We start from the raw sequence: 19,126 nt of genomic DNA on the forward strand, positions 1-19,126 counted from the left end.
AGCATGTTCCCGGGCAGGTGAAGTACTACAGAGCTCTCTCTCCGTGCAGCCTGCAGGTAGACCGTATGGCATGCTTGCCAAGCCTTCCCCCTTCATTTAAAAAAAAAAAAAAATTCTTGTCTTATCTAAGGAATTCAGTTCCAACCCAGCAGAACTGTGGAAGGACATGTGGTCCGGGTTAGCAGAGCTTCTCCGGTCTGAGGCTCTTCTCAATAGCCTAGCATGACAGCCAGGGGGGCCCAGAGGACAGGAGCAGGGATGCTACCTGAAGACCCCAGCCCACGCCTCCTCCAGCCAGGGAAGCCGGACATCTGTGACAGAAAGTTAGAACCCTGTGTCAAGCCCTTCATGCAAACAATAAATATTACTTCTGCTCATAATCGGACTTTTCTCTAGCATCGTCTTTGAATGTTGAACCTTTTTCAATTAATTAAAAACTATGCACTGCAGAGTGCATATTTTATCAGCCCTCAGCTGCTTAAGTGTCTAGAAAAGACCAGGCAGTTTTTCTTTCTTTCTTTCTTTTCTTTTTTTTTTTTTTTTTTTTTCCAGGCAACCCAGAGCAAGTACTTGCAAGGGTCATATCTTTTTAATTATCTTTTCTCTCTTTGATTAATTATTCCGTCTGACAATAGCGTGTTTCTAATGCTATTCACCTGCCTTTGATGATTGACAACTTTTCTGTCTGATTCAGAGCAAACAGCTGCTGCCGCAATCTCCTAGCAACCCGGGTGTGATGGATGAGCCCCCAAGATGGATGGCTGCAATAAATCATGTCTCCAGCCATAAAACTGAGAAAAGGGGATAAGAAGGAAAGCGAACAAAAAACAAAACAAGGTTTCTTCCCATGAGTGCACTCAGTTCCTTACCAATTATACCTGAAATGGACTTTGCACCTATTAATAGCAAAGTTTTTCTAATCGGTAAGAATGGGATGATGCCATTTGTAGCAAAGGTGTGTTTACAATTGTTCCTGCAAATTGGCACTTGTACTCCCAATTTCCTCCAACACTGGCCAAGTGCAAGGGCAGCGGATCAAAGTTTTCCTTTCTTCCGTGAAGTCTCCGCAAGAAACAGTATCAGCTTTTCTTTTTTTTTTTTTTAAAGATTTTATTTATTTATTTGAGAGAGAGAGAATGAGAGAGAGCACATGAGAGCGGGGAGGGTCAGAGGGAGAAGCAGACTCCCCGCTGAGCAGGGAGCCCGATGCGGGACTCGATTCCGGGACTCCAGGATCATGACCTGAGCCGAAGGCAGTCGCTCAACCGACTGAGCCACCCAGGCGCCCCCAGTATCAGCTTTTTATAGTCAGACGCGAGTCCAGGCACCAACCAAGGATATAAATCTGATTCTACCCAATTTTGGGCACCCGCTGGGCAACACCGAAAGGGAATCCTAAGTCAGCCTCGTGTGCAAGGCGTCAGGCTGCTAATAAAGTTATTTCGAAATTAACACACACACACAAAGTTGCCTGGAGTCGGTGAGTGAACGAGCCACCTTTCCACATCTCTCCTGTTTATGGTAGATGCAGGCTTTTCACACGTCAGGGAAAAGTTTGTCCCAGAAGCAGCAAGATATGCAAGATAGGAACATCCAGCCTTTCTGCCAATTCTAGATTCTCATTTCTTTAGATAAAAAACTACCGCAGCCTAACTTTTTGTCCCATCAATTTTTTAAATTAATGTCCACACTGTAAGTCATACAAGGAGCCCTAAATTTAATTAGCAGACCCAAATAAAGTCACATATTTAATAGAATGCCTGCCAATTAAATTTGCACTATCGGGGCTCTCCTGGTGGAGGAGACCGGAGCAGGAAGGCCAGCAGTTTGTTTTCCTTTTTCCACCCGGGGAATCAGGCAGCGAGGCCTCCGCAGCCCAAAAGGCAGCAAGACTGGCTCAGCGCTGATTCTCCCAGCAGCTGGGGGCTCCATCCGAAAGCCAGCCTGCGTCCCTAACTACTTCCAGTAGGTGGGGGTGTCCCGGAGCAGAGCTCAAGGGTGCCAAAGAACCAGAAGTGATTAGCCGGGCGGGCGGTGGAGGGGCCTGGAAACAGCTGTCCACATCAGTCCTGGTGGGGGTCTGCCGGGGCCTGCGAGGGGGACAGAGTGCAGACACAAAAGGGGAGGAGGCCGCTGGGAGCAGGGGCAGGGAGCCACAAAAGATCATTTTTTATCTGAAATATTCCTGAGACGTGGAAGTCTGTTTCTTCATTCTCACACTGCTAACCAAGCCAACCAGTCTTTTTTGAATAGTTATATTGTGCTAAGCTTTTCAGATACAGATTTTTTTTTAAAGCATGTCACAGAGTTTAAAAAATCAGGCAAGGGTCCTGGCTTTGGCAACTACAGCTCTGTTTATATTTTAATGTTTCGTACGTGACTGCCCCTGTCGGGGAAGAGAGAGGGGGAAAGAGAGAGAGAGAGAAGGAGAGAGAGAGAAGTTGCCTGTTAGCTTTAGTCTAAATCACAGATACTTCATTTTTCCCTTGGAAAAATGTCCTTGGAAATTATTCAAAATTAAAACCTCCCCCCTTCCTTTTTTGGGGTGTGTGTCTTCTATACTGTAAATGGGAGGGCTCCTGTCTGGTCAGCAGCAATGAGAGCCCAAGGCCAATCGATGGAAACACACCAACACACACACACACACACACACACACACACACACACAGGCCCCTACTCTGCTCCAGCTCGTCCAACTCTCAAGTTACAGGTTTACACGGCAAGTCTAAATAATATTCAAAATGATAAATGGCACCCTAAGCCCAGCATCCACCATCAATCTTTTCTTAAGGAACATCCATCTTCAATAACGCATGTTTGAATCATGTGAAGCCAGGAGCCCTGAGATTCATTTCTACCACCCCTCATAAGCCAGGGTGGTTTGAATGATACCTGTCATCCCTGGTTTGTTGTTGCTGCTATTTTCCTCGACTGCCAAAGGGAAAAACAGAAGGAAAAGGAGAAAAGGAATGGGGGTGGGGGGGGAGAGTCAGAAGAGCGTCAAAGGCTGAACAGTGTGGTTTAGCAGATAATATGAAAGAACATAACCTCTTCGGTGCCTCTGCCAATCTCGCGCCCGCCACGCCACACACCCAGACAGCCATCCACACACACGGAGCAGGCTCTCGCCTCTCCTCGCCCCTGCCTCTCCTCCCTCCTCCCCGTCCCTCTCTCGCCAAATCAGCAGCCTCTCTCTGCAAGCCAACGGTACAGGACTGGGAGGAGGAGACAGCATCACATGGACTGGGCTTCCCTCCCCTCCCCGTTGTCTGGCTGGGGCCCATATGATAAATGACATATGTCATTCTGTCAGGAGGGAAGGGTGGGTCAGTGATGTATGACTCCGCTGAAAAGGAAATCGACTGTTTGGCATGGTGCAGCTCTTCTCCACCAGGATTTAGTTCCAGAACTCTGAAATGAATTCTCCGACGTTTCAAGTGCATACTTAGGGCAGGCTGATGGGAGGCCTGGGGAAATCGCATGTTATCCTCCCCCTGCCCTTCCAATGGCAAAAAAAAAAAAAAAAAAAGAAAGAAAGAAAGAAAAAAAAGAAAAAAAAACCCATCAAGGTTCTGCCACTGGATACCTGCAAAAGGCCACATGGGTGTCAAAGTCCACAGCAGTCACACACCATGGGTTATTAAAAATGTGACTTAGGGAAAAAAAAAAAAAAAAAGAAAAAAGAAATCAAGTGGAGAGTAAGGTTAGTCCTTTTATTTATTTATTTTTTAATGGCAAAGGGCTGACACAAAAGCAAGATAAAAATTAGCATGTTTGAAGTAATCGTCCCGCAGCTTGACATCTGCATAGTAAATTTTAAAGGAAAAAAATGTGTCAGACAGCCATGAGCCGCTTCGCCCTCCCCCCTTTCATTAGCTCACTGCCAGGGTGGCACTGCTGAACCTCATTACGGCAAGAGGATTTATGAAGCTGAACCCAATGGCAAAGAAAAGGCATCTGTCAATAATTGTAGGGAGCTGCACTCACAGCTTTGAAATCTCATTAAGTATGCAGTTATCAGGCATAAAGATCAAAAACATTACTCAACTCCGACAGAATCTTATGGAGGAACATTAATTAGCAACAGGCCTACAGTACAAAAAAAAAAAAAAAAAACGAAAAAAAAAAAAAAACACAGACTTCCTCTCACACCTGCCCAACCCACAAACCTAAAGCAACACTCCCCCTCCCGCCCGAAAAAAAATAATTCCAGGCATCTGAGACTGATCAAGAACATGAAACAGGAGAGACGCACAGAGAAAGAAGAGGGAGGGAAGGGGTGAGCGGCGGCAGGGAGGGAGGGAGGGAGGGAGGGGAGAGGGGGAGGGCGGGGAAATTCGGTTGAGAAAGGCTTGGCTGTGAGAAGAGAAAAGGAAGAAGCTGTCAAATTTGAGAAGGATGTCAGTGCTGGCCCTGATTACAGGGGCCTATGGAGTTCTCAGACCTTTTATCATCCTGGCCATCAAAACCAGCCCAGGCTCACCACAGGAGGGCTGGTGTCTGCCTGGCTGTAGCCCGGCCCTGGGCCCAGACCCGAGGACCCTCTCACCTGGCAGGCAGGGTGCCCTGGGCCCAGCGCCCAGGAGGCAGGCCCTGCCAGGCCTTCTGCAGCAGCACCCTGCTCTCCCCTGGCCTGGTCTGCGCCCAGCTGACCAGAGCCACGGCCAGACCAAGCTCTGCGGGCCCAGGGCACGGTCTAGGGACTCACGGCTGTCACTGTCCATCTGATGGCCATCTGAAAAACACCCTGAGCTTCCTCCAAAGAGACTCTGGCATCCCCTCCTCACACGTACACTCTCTCATTTGATTTCTGTGTATGACTGACTCCTGTGCTTTGGCACTTACAACTCACTGCAAAATAAAATGTAAGTGTGCAGGATCCCCATCCAGGCTGTAAAGCTGACTCTGGGTCATGAGGTTTCATGACCTCTTTGTAGCACACGGGACAGGGTGCATCTGGGGACGAGAGTCAAACCGATGTCCGCGCTAGCCTGACTCCAGGATAGCCACAGAGGAAAAAAAAAAAATCAAATGACAAGCTTCTTCAGCCACCACATTCTCCACCTCCTGCAAGCTGCCCTGGCAAAGAATAATTTACACATGTTTGGAAACATCCCACAAGGATTATGTGCATGGGGTCTCAGGCAAAGTTCTCTTCCGTCCTATGGTGGCCTGCATCCAGGGTAGGTGCACCAAGGCTTGGGGGCAGGTCTCAAATACCACCAAGGGTTCTGTCCAACAGGCAACATCAGCCAAACTCCAGTTAACCATGAGCACATGCTCTAGCGTGCTCTCGCACGCCCCCCCCACACACGTACACACATGCCATGCACGCGCACACGCGTGTACACACACACACACACACGGCACTTCCCATAATCCCACACCATGAGAAAACCTTCAGAACAGCACCTCTTCTGATCTGAAACCCCGGCTATCACTTCTCGGAGCATCTCTTCCCCTCCTATGCCACCCTCTTCTTACCTCGTTTCATGGCTGTTTCTGGAGCGCTTACCTCTCTCCTCTACAGAAAAGAATGGTCACCTTTTCTAATTAGCCACATCTTTAAGGAAAAGGGCATTAAGATTCCTAGGCAACCAGCTTGGAGATCTCTCCAAGACAAGGCCCATCCTTTCCAATAAATGACTCTCCTTTGGAATATCAATGAACACGGCTCGGATAAATTGTCACCTAGGACCAAAACTAGTTAAGAACACTTGTCTATAAACCAGACTTGATGAGGAGGAATTTTAGTAGTAGTTTTACAATAAGGTGTTTATATTTTTTATGTGCTTACCATATTACCTTTATTATGTGTAACATCAAAGTGATTATAGCAATTACATCTAACAGAATTAATTACAGAACTCCCCATCATTCCAGGATACATAATGCATTAGAGGTAAGCCAAAGAAAGAAAGCATCTTGATTGTAGTAACTATTGTTGGTATGTATTTTCCCCAGCAGCAAATGCCAAAGCGAAAGCAGCTTGCAGGAAGAACAGGGTAATGGAAACTCAGAGGTTTAATAGGAAATGAGGTATATTTTCTTTAAATTAAGTAACACCTTTGCCTAATAATATGTTGGTGCTATTGGACATATAAAATCAATTTAATTTTTTTAAGTGTAAATCTTTAAAAGGCGCAAGTTAATCCAACCAACCAATGTTACTACATAAAGGAGAACGCACATGGGTGAAAGACTTACAAGTCTTTACGTATGCAAAATAAATTCACTCAAGGCTTCATTAATATTAATTTAAATTCAAAACCCATTTACATTAAATTGTTCATTAAAAATTGCCTATTTTATGCAACATGCATTTCTCAAAGAACTCAGAGGAAACTGAATACATAGGACTAGATTTAATGATGGGAATGGAAAAATCAAAAGTAAATGAATTTGAGTCATTTCACGTATATTACCAAACAGCGCTGTGCCCTCCATTAAGGACGGGTTCCAGTTTGGGGAACAAACAAGCACTCAGAGTACTTTTGCTTTCTGTCACTACAGACTTGTGACCATGACCTTCTGGTCTACCGAAGAATAAGAAGAAAACAAGAGGCGCTGGTGGGATGAAGAGGGCAGCCCATCCAAACCTGGACTTGGGAAGGGACCAATTACCACCTTCAGAATCCCAGCCGAACTCACAGAAAATTGAGAGTTAGGCTTGCTTTTCAAAAAATGTACATTACTTAGCATTTGCCAGTGCCCGTCTTGGTCTAGAATGAACAGTCCCCCTCTCCCCTTCACTCAGCCCCTGCAGTGCTTCATTCCCAAAGGAAGGGGACCAAGAATATGATGACAAGGAGTTGGTAAGTTCTTTGCTTTGGCGCCCTCCCCCTGAAGACAATCTGAACTTACACTGTTTCCCCAACAGCTGTTCTGGATGAAGAAAACACAGTCATAATTAATAACATGTGTCCTGACAATATGAATTAATAATTTATCATTAAGCCCAAACAAATTGAAATTATTCTTCAAGAGCCACACCTTTGCACATCTAAGAAAACAAGGTAAGAAGATGGTCAAAAAGTCCAGGTAACGTGACCTCTGGAGAAATGCCTCCTCAGCCCCCCCCTCCCCCCCACCGATACATCTCTTGGGCCACTCTTGCTGAAATACTAAAATAATTTACAGAATTGAAAGTAATTAAACCCAAGAATCTAAGTGCTGATCAAATCAAGTGTATGTGCTCGAAATGTCTTCTTTTTTAAATGGGGCTTATAAAATATTCAATATTTGGTCAAGGACACTATGTAATCTTTCTAATAAAGATTCCTAAACCTAGAGTATGACAGTTGTTCAGGCAAGTGGTCATAAGCAGATTATGCTCTATTACTGTCTCTCCCTTTTTTTTCATTTCCAAAAATGCATAGCATTATTCTGGTTACAAACAGTAAACTGAATTTTTACATCCACATTTAATGTAATTGTTTACCAATGTTGAAAAACTAGAGAAAGCTACCAAGTCTATGTAGCCATTCCTTGCAATTCAGGTAAAAAAAAAAAAAAAAATCTAGAAGGAAAATAAAAAAAACATATTCATAGCCATTGTTTAGTAGGATTTAAAAATTAATTTAATGACTAACTGCAAATACTGGAAACTAGAATTAATCTGTCTGGATTTTTTTTAAAGGCTTACAGACATTTAAATGCATGTATCGGGACACTTTATCAACCTAACATAAAATTGTCATCTTATCTTATTATATGACTATTTTATGCATGTGTCAAAGAATTTAAAAATGACTGCCTGTCTATTGAGTCTAATTACAACTGCACATTATCTGTCTAGATGTACCAGTCCATATCATTGTTACCAAATACAATATATTGTATTCACCTTTCATTTTTAACTTCAGACAGAGAAACCACAATTTGGAGCATGACTAAAATACACACACACACACGCGCACACACACACACATACACGTGCCGCCGTGACACCTGAGAGGGTCTGGGGTAAGTGATGGCACCGCTATGTGCTGTCCTGTTTCCCTCCATGGGCTGTGGGAAAACGCTACAGGGGTGTTACGAGACAGCTTCTTTGAAAGAAAGGCCCATCTACCTAACTGGGCTGCACACTAACATAGAAGGGGGGACACACACCCTACTTCTTTTTTTTTTCTTTTTTCTTTCTTTTTTTTTTTAACTACCAGATTAAAGCTATTTTTATAGTTTGTCCAGTGACAGGCAGGAATAAAAATGGGCCAGCAGGAAAGCCTCACAAACTGCACTCAGAATAACTGTGACCTGCTCACGTCCCTGGATTAACATGGGTGTTGTACACCAGGATGGGGATTCCGCTCCTGTCCCTTCTGCTCCCCTGCCTATGACTGCAGCCCTCGCTTCAGCCTGGCTCGGCCACCACCGGTGTGAAAGGAGAAGCCCCCAACATGGTGGAGTCACTTTGCCCTCAAGAAGGTGATCCTTCTCCTTCCAGAAACCCCAGGAGTAGAAGTGGGGAGGGGAGGAAGTAAGGGCTTTAATTCTGGGACCTCACCTGGGCTTCCCCCGGCGTCCCCAGGGCCCTGAGCAGTCACCTTTTATTCTGATCGCTTTACAGAACAATCTTTGGTAAAAAGAGGGAAAAGGCAGACGGGTGAGACAATTTGGGGAAGAGCTGCTGATACGTCAGTTATTGACTATCGCTCGCTTATGAGCGCGCTCAAGGCAACGCTGAGAACAAAATGACAACATCCACCGCTCACAATCAAGTGTGGCCCTGGAGAGCACTGAAGCCCTAACTGACAGTTGTCAAGATAATGGGGGCACAGCAGCTGATTCTGGAAGATTCTCTTCCCTAGGTGGATGTCCAGGGGGATACCCTTGCCTCCTGCCCTCTTTGTTTCTCTCCTTCATCTTCTTGATTTTCCTTTTTAAAATGTGCATTGTTCCTCCACATTTTGTAGGAAAATGGGGGGCGGGGGGGGCGGATCACAGAGCAGCCCGAACCAGTCATCTTGTCACCTTGCTACAGGGCAGAATACCTGTCCAAAGGAGAAATGTGCGGCAAGCTTGAGAGCGAATACGTTCCCAGGGCTACTGCCCAAACGCCCTCCTGAATGCTCCACGTGCCTCCGACAGAGGAGAGGAGCTGCCCAGTGTGTGGATGGGCCTTACGAAGGCCCGGACCACAGTACATGGGCAGCACCAGGCGCACTACGTTTTAGGCATACCCAAATCCACTGGCACTGCGAACCCCCTCTGCTTTGCCACTGCAAGCCCATCCTGCCCCCCGGGGCCCCACAGTGATCTGGAACACCAGCAGAACCTAACAGATTCAAACCACTTTTACAAAAATCAAGATGCTTAAAGGTTCCCCCTCTTGATGTGACCACCCAAGAACTCCTTAGAAGATTATTCTCTTTCAACGAATAAGACTCAAAAGGTCAACAGCAAGTTGTTGTTCACTGAGGATTTTTTTTTTTTGCAAGTTGAGGCAATTTTTTTTTAAGACTGTACACTTCCCTCCCCCCAGAAAATGGATATGAATGGATAAAATGTTATTTGTTATGAAATACTGCTCTCATTTTTTTTTTTTCTGGTATCTTCAAAAAACACTCGTTTAAAAAAAAAAAATCACGCCCAGGTAAGAGTCCCATTTTGAGCAAGGGACAATGGTCATTTTGCCTGAAGGACACTGGCCTCTCCAACCCTCCTACTCTGAGGCAGCAACATCTGGCCAGCAAGAATGTATGGCCCTTTGAAATGACACGCCTGGAGAAAGGACACTCCTGCCCAGGTTTCTCTTCGGCAGGTGAAGAAACGTCTCTCTCCCTTTGAGAACAGACACGAAGCCATGCATAATTTCTATCAAAAAAAAAAAAAAAGAAAGAAAATCCTAAAGTACAGAAATACGTCTTTTCAGGGATTCTTGGAGGCTGCTCTGGCCTTCTGGAGAGCAATGTTACATTTGGCCTAGATATGAAGACTGTGTGCACCTGTCTGCTATGTCTGCAAGCTCTACCCAGCTCTCAGCCCTTTGTGGTTGTTATTCTACCCCAGACCATTAAAAGGGCCCTAATTCCTATGACATGATTATCCAGGTACCAAAGCCCATTTGTCACCTGCAGCAGAAAATTGAGTTAATGCACAACTAAAGGCAGCCAGGACTGTGTAATATCAACTTGATTACATCAAACTAGCTGCAAACCTAATTCTGCTGGATGACACTGCGTCGAGCTTGTCATCTCCAATCATTAAAGCTGTCAGGAATCCATCAGGTTTACAGCTAATTAGGTGAACACTAATGAAGCTGGCAAAACAACTTTTCTTTTTTTATGGCTGAGCGGACCTTTCAGTTTGGAGGGGAAAAAAAATTCTCGAGTATTCTCAAGGTTGCTGGGGACTGGATTTCCAGTTACCAATCAGCAGACATCTTTCTTTTTCCCACTCTCTCTATCAGTGCAAAGCAATCAATTTGTCATCACTCCCAGGATGCCACAAAAGCAGGCATGAACCTTATAACTTGCAGCTGTGAGAACTAAAAACAGGAGGGAAAAAAATGGGAAGTTTCTCGTGCACCCAAACCAACCAACAAACAAAAACCTCAGGCAGCTCACTTGCTGGCCTGGGAATACTTAGCACCGGCCTAAATGTGGAGGGTTCTTTTTTTTTTCTTCCTTTTTTTTTTTTTATCCCTCCCCTCTTCTTAAATAAGTAGCCCTTCAGACATTCTCCACCCCCTCCTCCACACGTCCATTAGGCAGAGGCATTCTGATAAAGTAAATCCAAAACCCGGGTATGGGAAAGAAAGAAAGCACTCACGCTGCCAACTTCTGATTGACCATTAAGCTATTGATGAATGTGCCTGTCAGGAGAGAGACAATTAAATCAAATATGAAACAAAGTCGTTTTGACGGGTCATTTTGATAGAGCAAAACCATTCTTCCATCTCCTATTAGCCGGGCAGTCAAGTTTTTATATAATGAATATTTCTTAACTGACCTGATATTTCCTGGCTGGCTTTTTAAAAGGTGCAAGAAGGTTAGTGAACAGGTTGCTTTAAAAATAAATAAATAAATAAAATCAACAGTACATTTCCCCCTTCGCTAATATTTTTAGCAGAAAGTTATCCTATAAGAGTCTCAGATTGGCAAGGTGGAGGAGAAAAGATGAAGCAACCGTAGAGAGAGTTCTAAACTAAATGTAAAGATGTAATCACATATGGTTCATTTGATTGAGGCACACAGATACCTTAAAATGTGCATCCAAAAAGGAAAGAAAAAATTTAAAAGACTGGAAGAAGCCCAAGACACTCCTACTGCCCAACTTTGTGAAGGAGTCCTCCAAACTTTTAGAGTTTATTTTGGGTAGATAAGCTCATTGCTTGAGCTTGGAATTTAAAGGAGAAAGTGGGATGGGCAAGAAGCATCAGCCAGGAGGTGACCTGAGTGGCAGCACCCTCCCTAGAACCACCGCTGGGATTTTCAAACTTCCTAAATTTGGGCAACACTGAGGACAGAGAGCAAAACCTGCATTATATGCCCCCAAACCACGTCCGTTCTCTTCGAGGATTTTCTTAAGACATGAACAAGAAAGTACATTTTCTGGAAGAAGAAAGAAGAGTGTTCCCTCTGTGTGACCCTGTGTAAGAAGACTCTGGTTCAGAGTGCACCCAATGTGTGAGCTCCACGGGCACTGCCCGCTCACATGATGGAAATGACCGTCACCGTCACCCCCAGGGCTGCCACAGGCACTCAGGGGCAGCATGGGCACAATGCCCTCATCCAAGAAGGGCGCCAGGCAATGCCCTGACCCTTCCCTCTGCTCTCCCTTCTTCCACCAAAAGAGAAGAACAGAAAAGAAAAGAAATGAACCTCCACTTAACGCTCCCGTTCAGGCAGCATCTGAACCTCTGCACATCTGAGTGTTACTCATATCAAAATACATCCCGTCCATATGTGGTCCTCTCAGCAATCCGTCCCAAAATCCCGAAGTTGCACTGACAGGGCCCTAGTGACGTCACAGAGCTTGGCCTCACCATTGCGAGTGATTTATTGATGTTTATTGGGAATGAATAGATCAAAGGCAGCAGCATGACGGGCGATCAATCAGTCATCAAATCAAGGGTGGCAAAGGGCCAGAAACCCTTCTTCCAGGCAACATGCCCCCAACTGACATTATTGCAAAATAATGTTATGTGTGTGGGTTTTGTTTTGTTTTCAATGATGCTTTTTCCAGAAAAGAGAAAAAAAATCGACTCAGTCTTAACAGGAGTTGACACTCCTGGCAAAAAAAAAAAAAAAAAAAAAAGGGGGGGGGAGTACATAGACACGTCCCAGAACTAAGTGCTAGGAGAAGATGAGGGTGGGAGAAGCAGTGGAAGGAGGGGGTGGGGGTAAGGGAAAACAAACACGGATAGAGAGAACGCCAGCATCTAACATTGACTTGACAGTCATCTGACAATACCCAGACCCTGTGCGCTCTGGCTTCCACCGCTTGCCCGCGTTGGGCCCAATAAATGAAGAATCAATCGGATTAGCAGTTAAGGTGGCCGAAGGGACCCGCTCGCTCACTCGCTGGCTCTCTTTCGCTCGGCAGACACCGGGGCTGTCCCCCGCCGGCCGGCCGCGGGAGGACACGGAAGGTGTCCCAGGGAACTCAGGTGACCCCGCCCGCCCCCCACAGAAAGAGACCGAAAAGGGCTCCTTCCCATCCCCTCCGCAGCCGGGGAGCTGAAGAGGCAGGGACCCAGCCGGCTCAGTTGGCCCCGAGCGCGCGCGGCTCCCGAAGTGGGTGCGAACCGGAGCAGGGCGAGCGCGGCGGGGCGTCCGGGGGGCGCCCGGGACGCGAGGCGGGCGCACGCACCCAGTGAGCAGAGCAGCGAGGGAGCCTGGCGCCCCGGAGTTACTCTGCGCGGGCAGAAGGAGAGAGGCGAGGAGTGGGGCGAAGAGCGGGGTGGCCGCCGGCCGGAGGCGCACCGCGGCGAGAGGAGGAAGAGGAGGAGGAGGAGAGGAGGAGGAAGGGGAAGCGGCTCGTACCTGCTGCGCGCCGGGGCGCCTGCTGCTTCCTCCTCGGCATGATGCTCCTCCGGCGACTGCCACTGCCGCCGCCGCCGCCGCCGCCGCTGCCGGGCTGAGGAGAGGGAGGGAGGGGCGGCGGGCCCGCGGGGGGGGCGAGGCGGGCCGGCTCTCAGCCTCCCCCCCGGAGAGCGGCCGCCCGCAGGATGCTGCTGCGCCCCGGCTCTCCGCGTCCCCCCCTCTCCGCGCTCCGCCGCGATCCCCGAACGTGCGGAGGGAAGAAGGAGGGCGGGCGAGGGAGGCGCGGGGAGGGAGGAGCGCGGGGGGGAGGAGGAGGCAGAGGAGGAGGAGGTGGTGAAGGAGGAGGAGGAGGAGGAGGAGGAGGATCGCGCTGCCGGCGGAATGGGAAGTTTGACAAATCGCTCCAGAGGCCCGAGGAGGAGGGGGCGGGGAGGAACGGCGGCCCTGCCCCCCCCCCGCCCCGTCCCCAGATGAGGTGCGCGGGGTTCGGGGCCGGGGGGCGGGGAGAGGGGGAGAAGGCGGGCAGAGGGGTGGGAGGAGGAGCGCGGGAGCGGCCCCGGCCGGTCCTGCCCCGGCCCCCGCCCCCGGGCAGGGGGTCAGGGCATCCGGGGGGGGCGCTCAGCCGCCGCCGCGGCCCGGGGCTCAGCGGTCCAGTCTTCTGCCCGCGGCTCGGCTGGAGCGGCGGCGTCGGCAACAGGCAAGCTTAAAGGAAAAGGAGATGATCGTGTCACTCGCCCGCCCGCGGGGGCGCGGCGCCCCCGCTCCCGGCCCCGGGCTTGTCTAGGACCCCCGCCCCGTCCGGGGAGGGGGTGCCGCCCCTCCGCCCCCGCCCAGTGCGCGCACGCAGGGGCGCGGCGCCGGCCCGGCCCAGCTCGTCCCGGGGCGCTCGCTTACCCCCGCCCGCCCGGCTTCCCCACCCGGCCTCGCCCCCTGGCCGCCCCCCGCTGCCCCGCCCGAGCCGCACTCCTCTCCACCCCGCCGTGTCCAAAGCCCCCAGCTCGCTCCCCGGGCCTGGGCCCGCGCCCCCCCGGGGATGCCAGGGCCCGCGGGCGGGCGCCGGCGCCCTCGAGGGAGGAGGCGGGCGCGGGCCGGAGTGGGTGGGGGCTACTCTCAGACCCCGCGCCACCCGGGCTCCTCCCCCGGGACCCGCCGCCGCCACTTCCCCCAATTTTTTTTTCCCGGGCAAACTTTCCCGGGCCCGTCCCGGGGGTCGGCGTGGGAGGGGGTGCCTCCAAGTTTCCTCTTCTGCCTGGGAAGATCGCGGTCCCTCCACCCCCACCCCGTCCCTCGCCCCTTAGGCGCCGGGCCGCGCCCCCCACCCCTAGGGCTGGCAGAACCGAGGGCGGGACGGGGGCGGGGGAAGGAACTCGGGCTCCCAAGCCCATCCCCCGCCCCGGGGCGCCCCGGAAAGGGGGCCACCGCGCCCAGCGCCGGGCTTGCCAGCAGTACTGGGCGAAAAGAATTGATTATTGATTGGGTGATTGGGGTCGCCGAGGCGCCGAGCGAGCCGCGAAGAGGGGGAGCTGGCGGGGCTGCCTTGGCGGCAGGCCGACGCGGGCTCACTTACGGGCGGCCGCGAGGGCGCGGGTGGGCCGGAGCTCATTGGGACGACCCCCGGGCGGCGGCGGCTGAGCGGGAGCCGGAGCGGCGCGGGCGGCGGCGCATCGATGCGCTGCGGGCTCGATTGCGTCTCCCTGGGCCAGCTCTTGGGCCGGGAATGGGGCGGCCGCGGCGGGGCTGGCTCCGGGCGCTGCCGGGCGGTGGTGGTGGGGGTGCGGGGGCGGCCGCCAGACCCACGGTCCCCGAGGTGGCGCTGCTCCTGGGCGCGCCGGCTGGGGCCCGGGGGCTCCCTTGGGCCCCGCGTCAGATAGTCCCGGCGAGGGCCAGAGCCCCGCGCCCTGGGACTGGCTGCCTGAGCGTTCCCGGAGCTGCAAACCCCGGCCTTCTTCCTTCCTTTTTTCCTTCCTTCCTTCTTTCCTTCCTTCCTTTTTTTTTTTTAATATTTCCTTTTCTTGTGCTTCTTTTCCCCTTTTCTTCTGCCCCCTCTCTATCTTTTTTCTTTGTGATTGTTTATGCAAGTTTGTTTTAAAAGTTCACAGGCATGCTTTCTTTTCTTTTAGACCAGGAGACCGTGATCTCACCCAGACGGTAAGATCAAAAGTCTCCGCTCGCCCCCAGCCTGCGGGCTTGGGCTCAGTCCAGACGCCTCCTTGAATGCAGATGTGCCGCTGCCGTCCTCCCGGGCTATAAAGCCGCCTCCAGCGCCTTCGCGCGCGCAGGAGCGCTCGGAGTTGCGGGGTGCGGACCCCGGGCGTTTGCGGGGGAGTCGGAGTCAGGCTGCGGCTGGGCTCCGGGGCTGGTCGTGTGTGTGGCGGACTCGGGGGCGGGGGCGCGGCGAGCAGTTGGTGCCTGCGGCCACAGAGGCTAGAGAGACTGCCCCTCCAGGCCCAGGAGACGCGGCCGTGGGGCGTGAAACGCTTCTTGCGAACGAGGAAACGGTGAGTTGGCAGACGCCGCCCGCGGCCTCTCGGTTCTGGTCGCGGCGCTGGGAGCCTCTTGCCTGGAGGAGGGTAGGCGCCGCGCGAGGTCAGCTCCTGCCTGCCCCCGGCTCACCTTCCCAAAGCGGAGCGCCCACTTAAGCGCGCCGGTAGTGATGGGTGCACAGCGCTGGGCGCCGCGCACGGAAGGTTGAGAGTTTCGCCCTGGCTTATGCTCCCCCTCCTCCTTTCCTTCCCCGCGCTGCTCTTCAAACCTCGTTCCCTCCACCCCCTCCCCCTGCGGGCCGCGGCCTGAGCTCGGGTCTCCGAGTCCCCCGCAGCCACCGCCGGATCGCTACCTCGCCCTCCCCCGCTCAGACGCCGCGCGCGGTGCGATCCGCCCTAACATCTGTCCGTCCAACCATTGGCGCATCCATCAGTGTCAATGAGCTGCACATCGTAGCGACAGCCCGTCACGCGCAACACGGGCTATGCGGAGTGCATACTGCGACCGCGCTGCCTTGCACGGACACTCAAACAGGGTTCTGGCCCGGCGTGGCACAGCCTGGAACCCTGATCTCTGCGGTGTTCTTTTAACCATACGCACCCCCTTTAATACCAAGACCTCAAAACGGGACTAGTCTTGCAGGTCGTCCTAGGTATGGGACAGATGGAGAGGGACACTCAACCTGGCCCTTGCAATTCCAAGTTCTCTTTGCCCCTTTTCTGTGGACTGGGTGTGGCGTAGGAGAAAAGGAAGGGAGGCTTCCCAAATCAGCACCAAGCACAGTATGTACCTGAATGCAGGGGCTTAAATACGCTTCAGCTGGGCCGAATCTGGGGCAGATCTTAGCCAGGAGGTCTAAAGCTAAAACTTTGCCAGGCCCCACCTGGCTGCTGCCTGACACGGACTGACAGCGAGGAGCCAGAGAGGGGGAAGAAAACGCGGATCCCAGGCAAAACCGGGGACTCGATTTAGGGAGAACTGATGTCCGCGTAGCAGCAAGTCTGTAATTCACATGTTATTTACAGAGGGAGAAAGGGCAGGGCCATATGTTTGAGAAGCCAGAGCTTTGCGGTGGTTCCCGGCGCCATTCTCCAAGAATGCTGACCTCCGCTGTGGTTGCAAGTTCCCCTGCCCACCCCTACTCCCCCACCCCACTGTCCAGAGGACAAATATCTTCATATATGTGCCTGATCAGTTTGGCCAGGCCAAAGGGTCTGTCTTGTCCCCCCCCTAAGAAGTTCAGGGGAAGGGCGCACGGAGGACCTACTGCTCGGACATCTGCGGGGTGGCTGTACCCGGCATTTTACCTGACTTTATTCCTACTGCAAATATTTCTGTCCGGGTGTCTGGTGAGTTCTGCCCCCTCAAGAGTCGACTACAGGAGCGGGTCAAAACCTGTGCTTGTCTTCGTTCCGCGATGCGCGAGTTAGAAGGGATTCAGGAGCCGCTCTCCGGCAAGCGCCGGGAGCCGAGGTCTGCGCGGTTCGGGAGGAGGCCGGAGAGACGGCCACAGCGGCGCACACAGGGGCTCCTTCCTGCGGGAAGGAGGGACCGCACTCCAGGGTGTGCGGCCGGACCGTATTCACGCTAGACTGAAGGGCGGAAAAGCTGGCGCCCAGCGGAGGAGCTAAAATTCTGCAGAAGGTAACACTGTAGAAATCTTTCTACCCCACTCTGAGGAGTTGCAGATACCTCTGAAAAGCAACAGCAAACTTCCGCTCCCTCGGAGGTACCTGGTTCACTTAGCCGAGTGAGTCACGCAAAAAAGTAACCCCCTAGGCCAGTTAGAGGCTCCCACTTTTGGGAGGTGCCGCTTTCCGGGGATTTTTTTAAATCTCTGAAAACAAAAGAAGGACAAGTGGGCTGAGGAGCAGTGGAGCGACACATCGAAATGCTCAATGGCCAACGCCCTTAGGAGAAACTGGGGGCTCCCACTGCGGCTAGGTGGCTCACCCGGCAGCGGGGTGGTCACGTTTACGAGCCCAGAAAATTCCCAGGGGCCATGAAGACAATTCCTGAGCCCCAAGATTGCGACTTGGGCCCAGTGTTACCCTACTTCTCCTCCGCAGCGGTGCGCTGAGCCCTGGTCAGTGCAAATCCTCCCAAGTGCCAGTTCTTCAGGTCAGGGGTTAGAAATGTGACTCCAACCTTTTGAGCTCTGAGAGCTGCAGGCCCTAGTCCCCGGGGCCTACCTGCTTGGGTCTGCCTGGCGGGGGGGCGGGGCGAGGGAGCATTCCTGCACTTGGCCAACCCGAGTCCCACCGGGTGGAGTTCAAAAAAAAAAAAAAGTCAAACGCAGGCCTGGCTGGGAACAAGTGTGTGGTGGAGGGGCAGGGAGCTGGCCTGAAACAAGCCTCTCAAGAGCAAGGAAGTAGGAGGTGGGGAAGCAGCAGCCTGGTTAGCGCTGCCGCCGGGAGGCAGCCGAGGTTGTGTTCAAGGTGCAATTGAGGCCAGTGGGTGACAGTCCCCCTGAACGGAGGAAGGCCAAGGTTTGTCCTCATTTGGGATGGCCACAGAGGGACATGCTACAGGAAAGAAGGCGTCCTTGAAGCTGCCAGTCCAGGGCGGATAGCCAGGGTAGGCCAAGGTCCCAGGAACTTAGGGGCCTAAACCCAGGCCATGAGAGGGGTTCTCTGTGCCCTTGGGGAAGAACAGGCTACTTGGAGGGACAAGGCACGCTGGGTGGAACCCACAGGAAGCCTGAACCCTCCCCCCATTTCGTGGTGTGAAGGCATCAGGCCCGGTGGAGGGCCTTTGGGGAGCCCACTGACTGCCCAGCAATGCCAAGAGAGGTGGAAGCAAGTGCTCTTCCTACCTATACCTCCCTGGAATGCTGGCCTCGGGGCTGCCCCCTTACACACTCTTCCTCACACTACTGTCTGGGCTAGGCAAAGGAAGTCCCCGTGATGCAGAGAAGCTGCCGGCCTCCACCTGCACACTTCAACCAGGATCTGAGCCCAGGACCTCAGCCCCTGCCTAAGCGCTAGAGATTTGCACCCTGGGGCCAGGCCCTCGCCAGGCGATAAACTGTTTGCTAAAAGTGCATTTACACAGCAGCGAAGTTTGTTTCCCTTTTTCTGGTAGCTTTGTTTTAACGAACCAGATGTTTTGTCTGTAAATTCTCCCAAGAACTTTTACAGTTTTGACGTGAAATAAACCTTTGAAAATCGGAGCAGTATATTAATGCCACTTCTGTGGGGCCTTGCGGGGGGGGAGGTGCATCAGGCATGCCTGGATGTGAGCTGGGGTGGATGGATATGAGGGGGGCAGATAAGCTTGGAAGAAAAGTAGGAGACAGCTGTCTCCCAAGGTCAAGAATTGGTGTTGGGGCATGAAGCACCCCCCCCAACACACACACAGGTGTACACATGCTCCTACCCCTTCCCCTCCTGGGCTTTACTACTTTGCAAATTTCTTGTAGCTGGGAGCAGACTGGTCTGGTCCAGTTTTCCCAACTATGCGCACTGTATCCCCACCATTCCCAGGAGGAACCACTGGACTGCAAGGCCTGTGGTCTTCTCTGGCCAGGCATGATGTCCCTGGTCTTTTGGGGAAGGGGCAGAGCAAGGGGGCCCCAGGCACACCCTGAACTGCCAGCTGACCGGACCTAGAGAACTCTGGATAGAAACTAACCTGGCCAAGCCACTTAGGAA

The 19,126-nt window shown here is 52.0% G+C and overlaps 1 protein-coding gene across 1 annotated transcript in view; it reads right to left on the reverse strand.

Annotated features, from left to right (window-relative positions):
- The window catches only part of TSHZ3 (teashirt zinc finger homeobox 3), a 74,866-nt gene extending 61,392 nt beyond the window's left edge, over positions 1-13,474 (reverse strand). The window contains exon 1 of the mRNA XM_006736997.3: positions 12,990-13,474. Within this exon, the coding sequence (XP_006737060.2) occupies positions 12,990-13,029 (40 nt within the window). The 5' untranslated portion in view covers positions 13,030-13,474. The remainder of the gene's footprint in view (positions 1-12,989) is intronic.
- Between the last annotated feature and the right edge of the window lie 5,652 nt (positions 13,475-19,126).

This window comes from Leptonychotes weddellii, chromosome 16 (assembly GCF_054177405.1).
Source record: "Leptonychotes weddellii isolate Sample4059 chromosome 16, ASM5417740v2, whole genome shotgun sequence".
In the NCBI taxonomy this organism is placed as follows: Eukaryota; Metazoa; Chordata; class Mammalia; order Carnivora; family Phocidae; genus Leptonychotes; species Leptonychotes weddellii.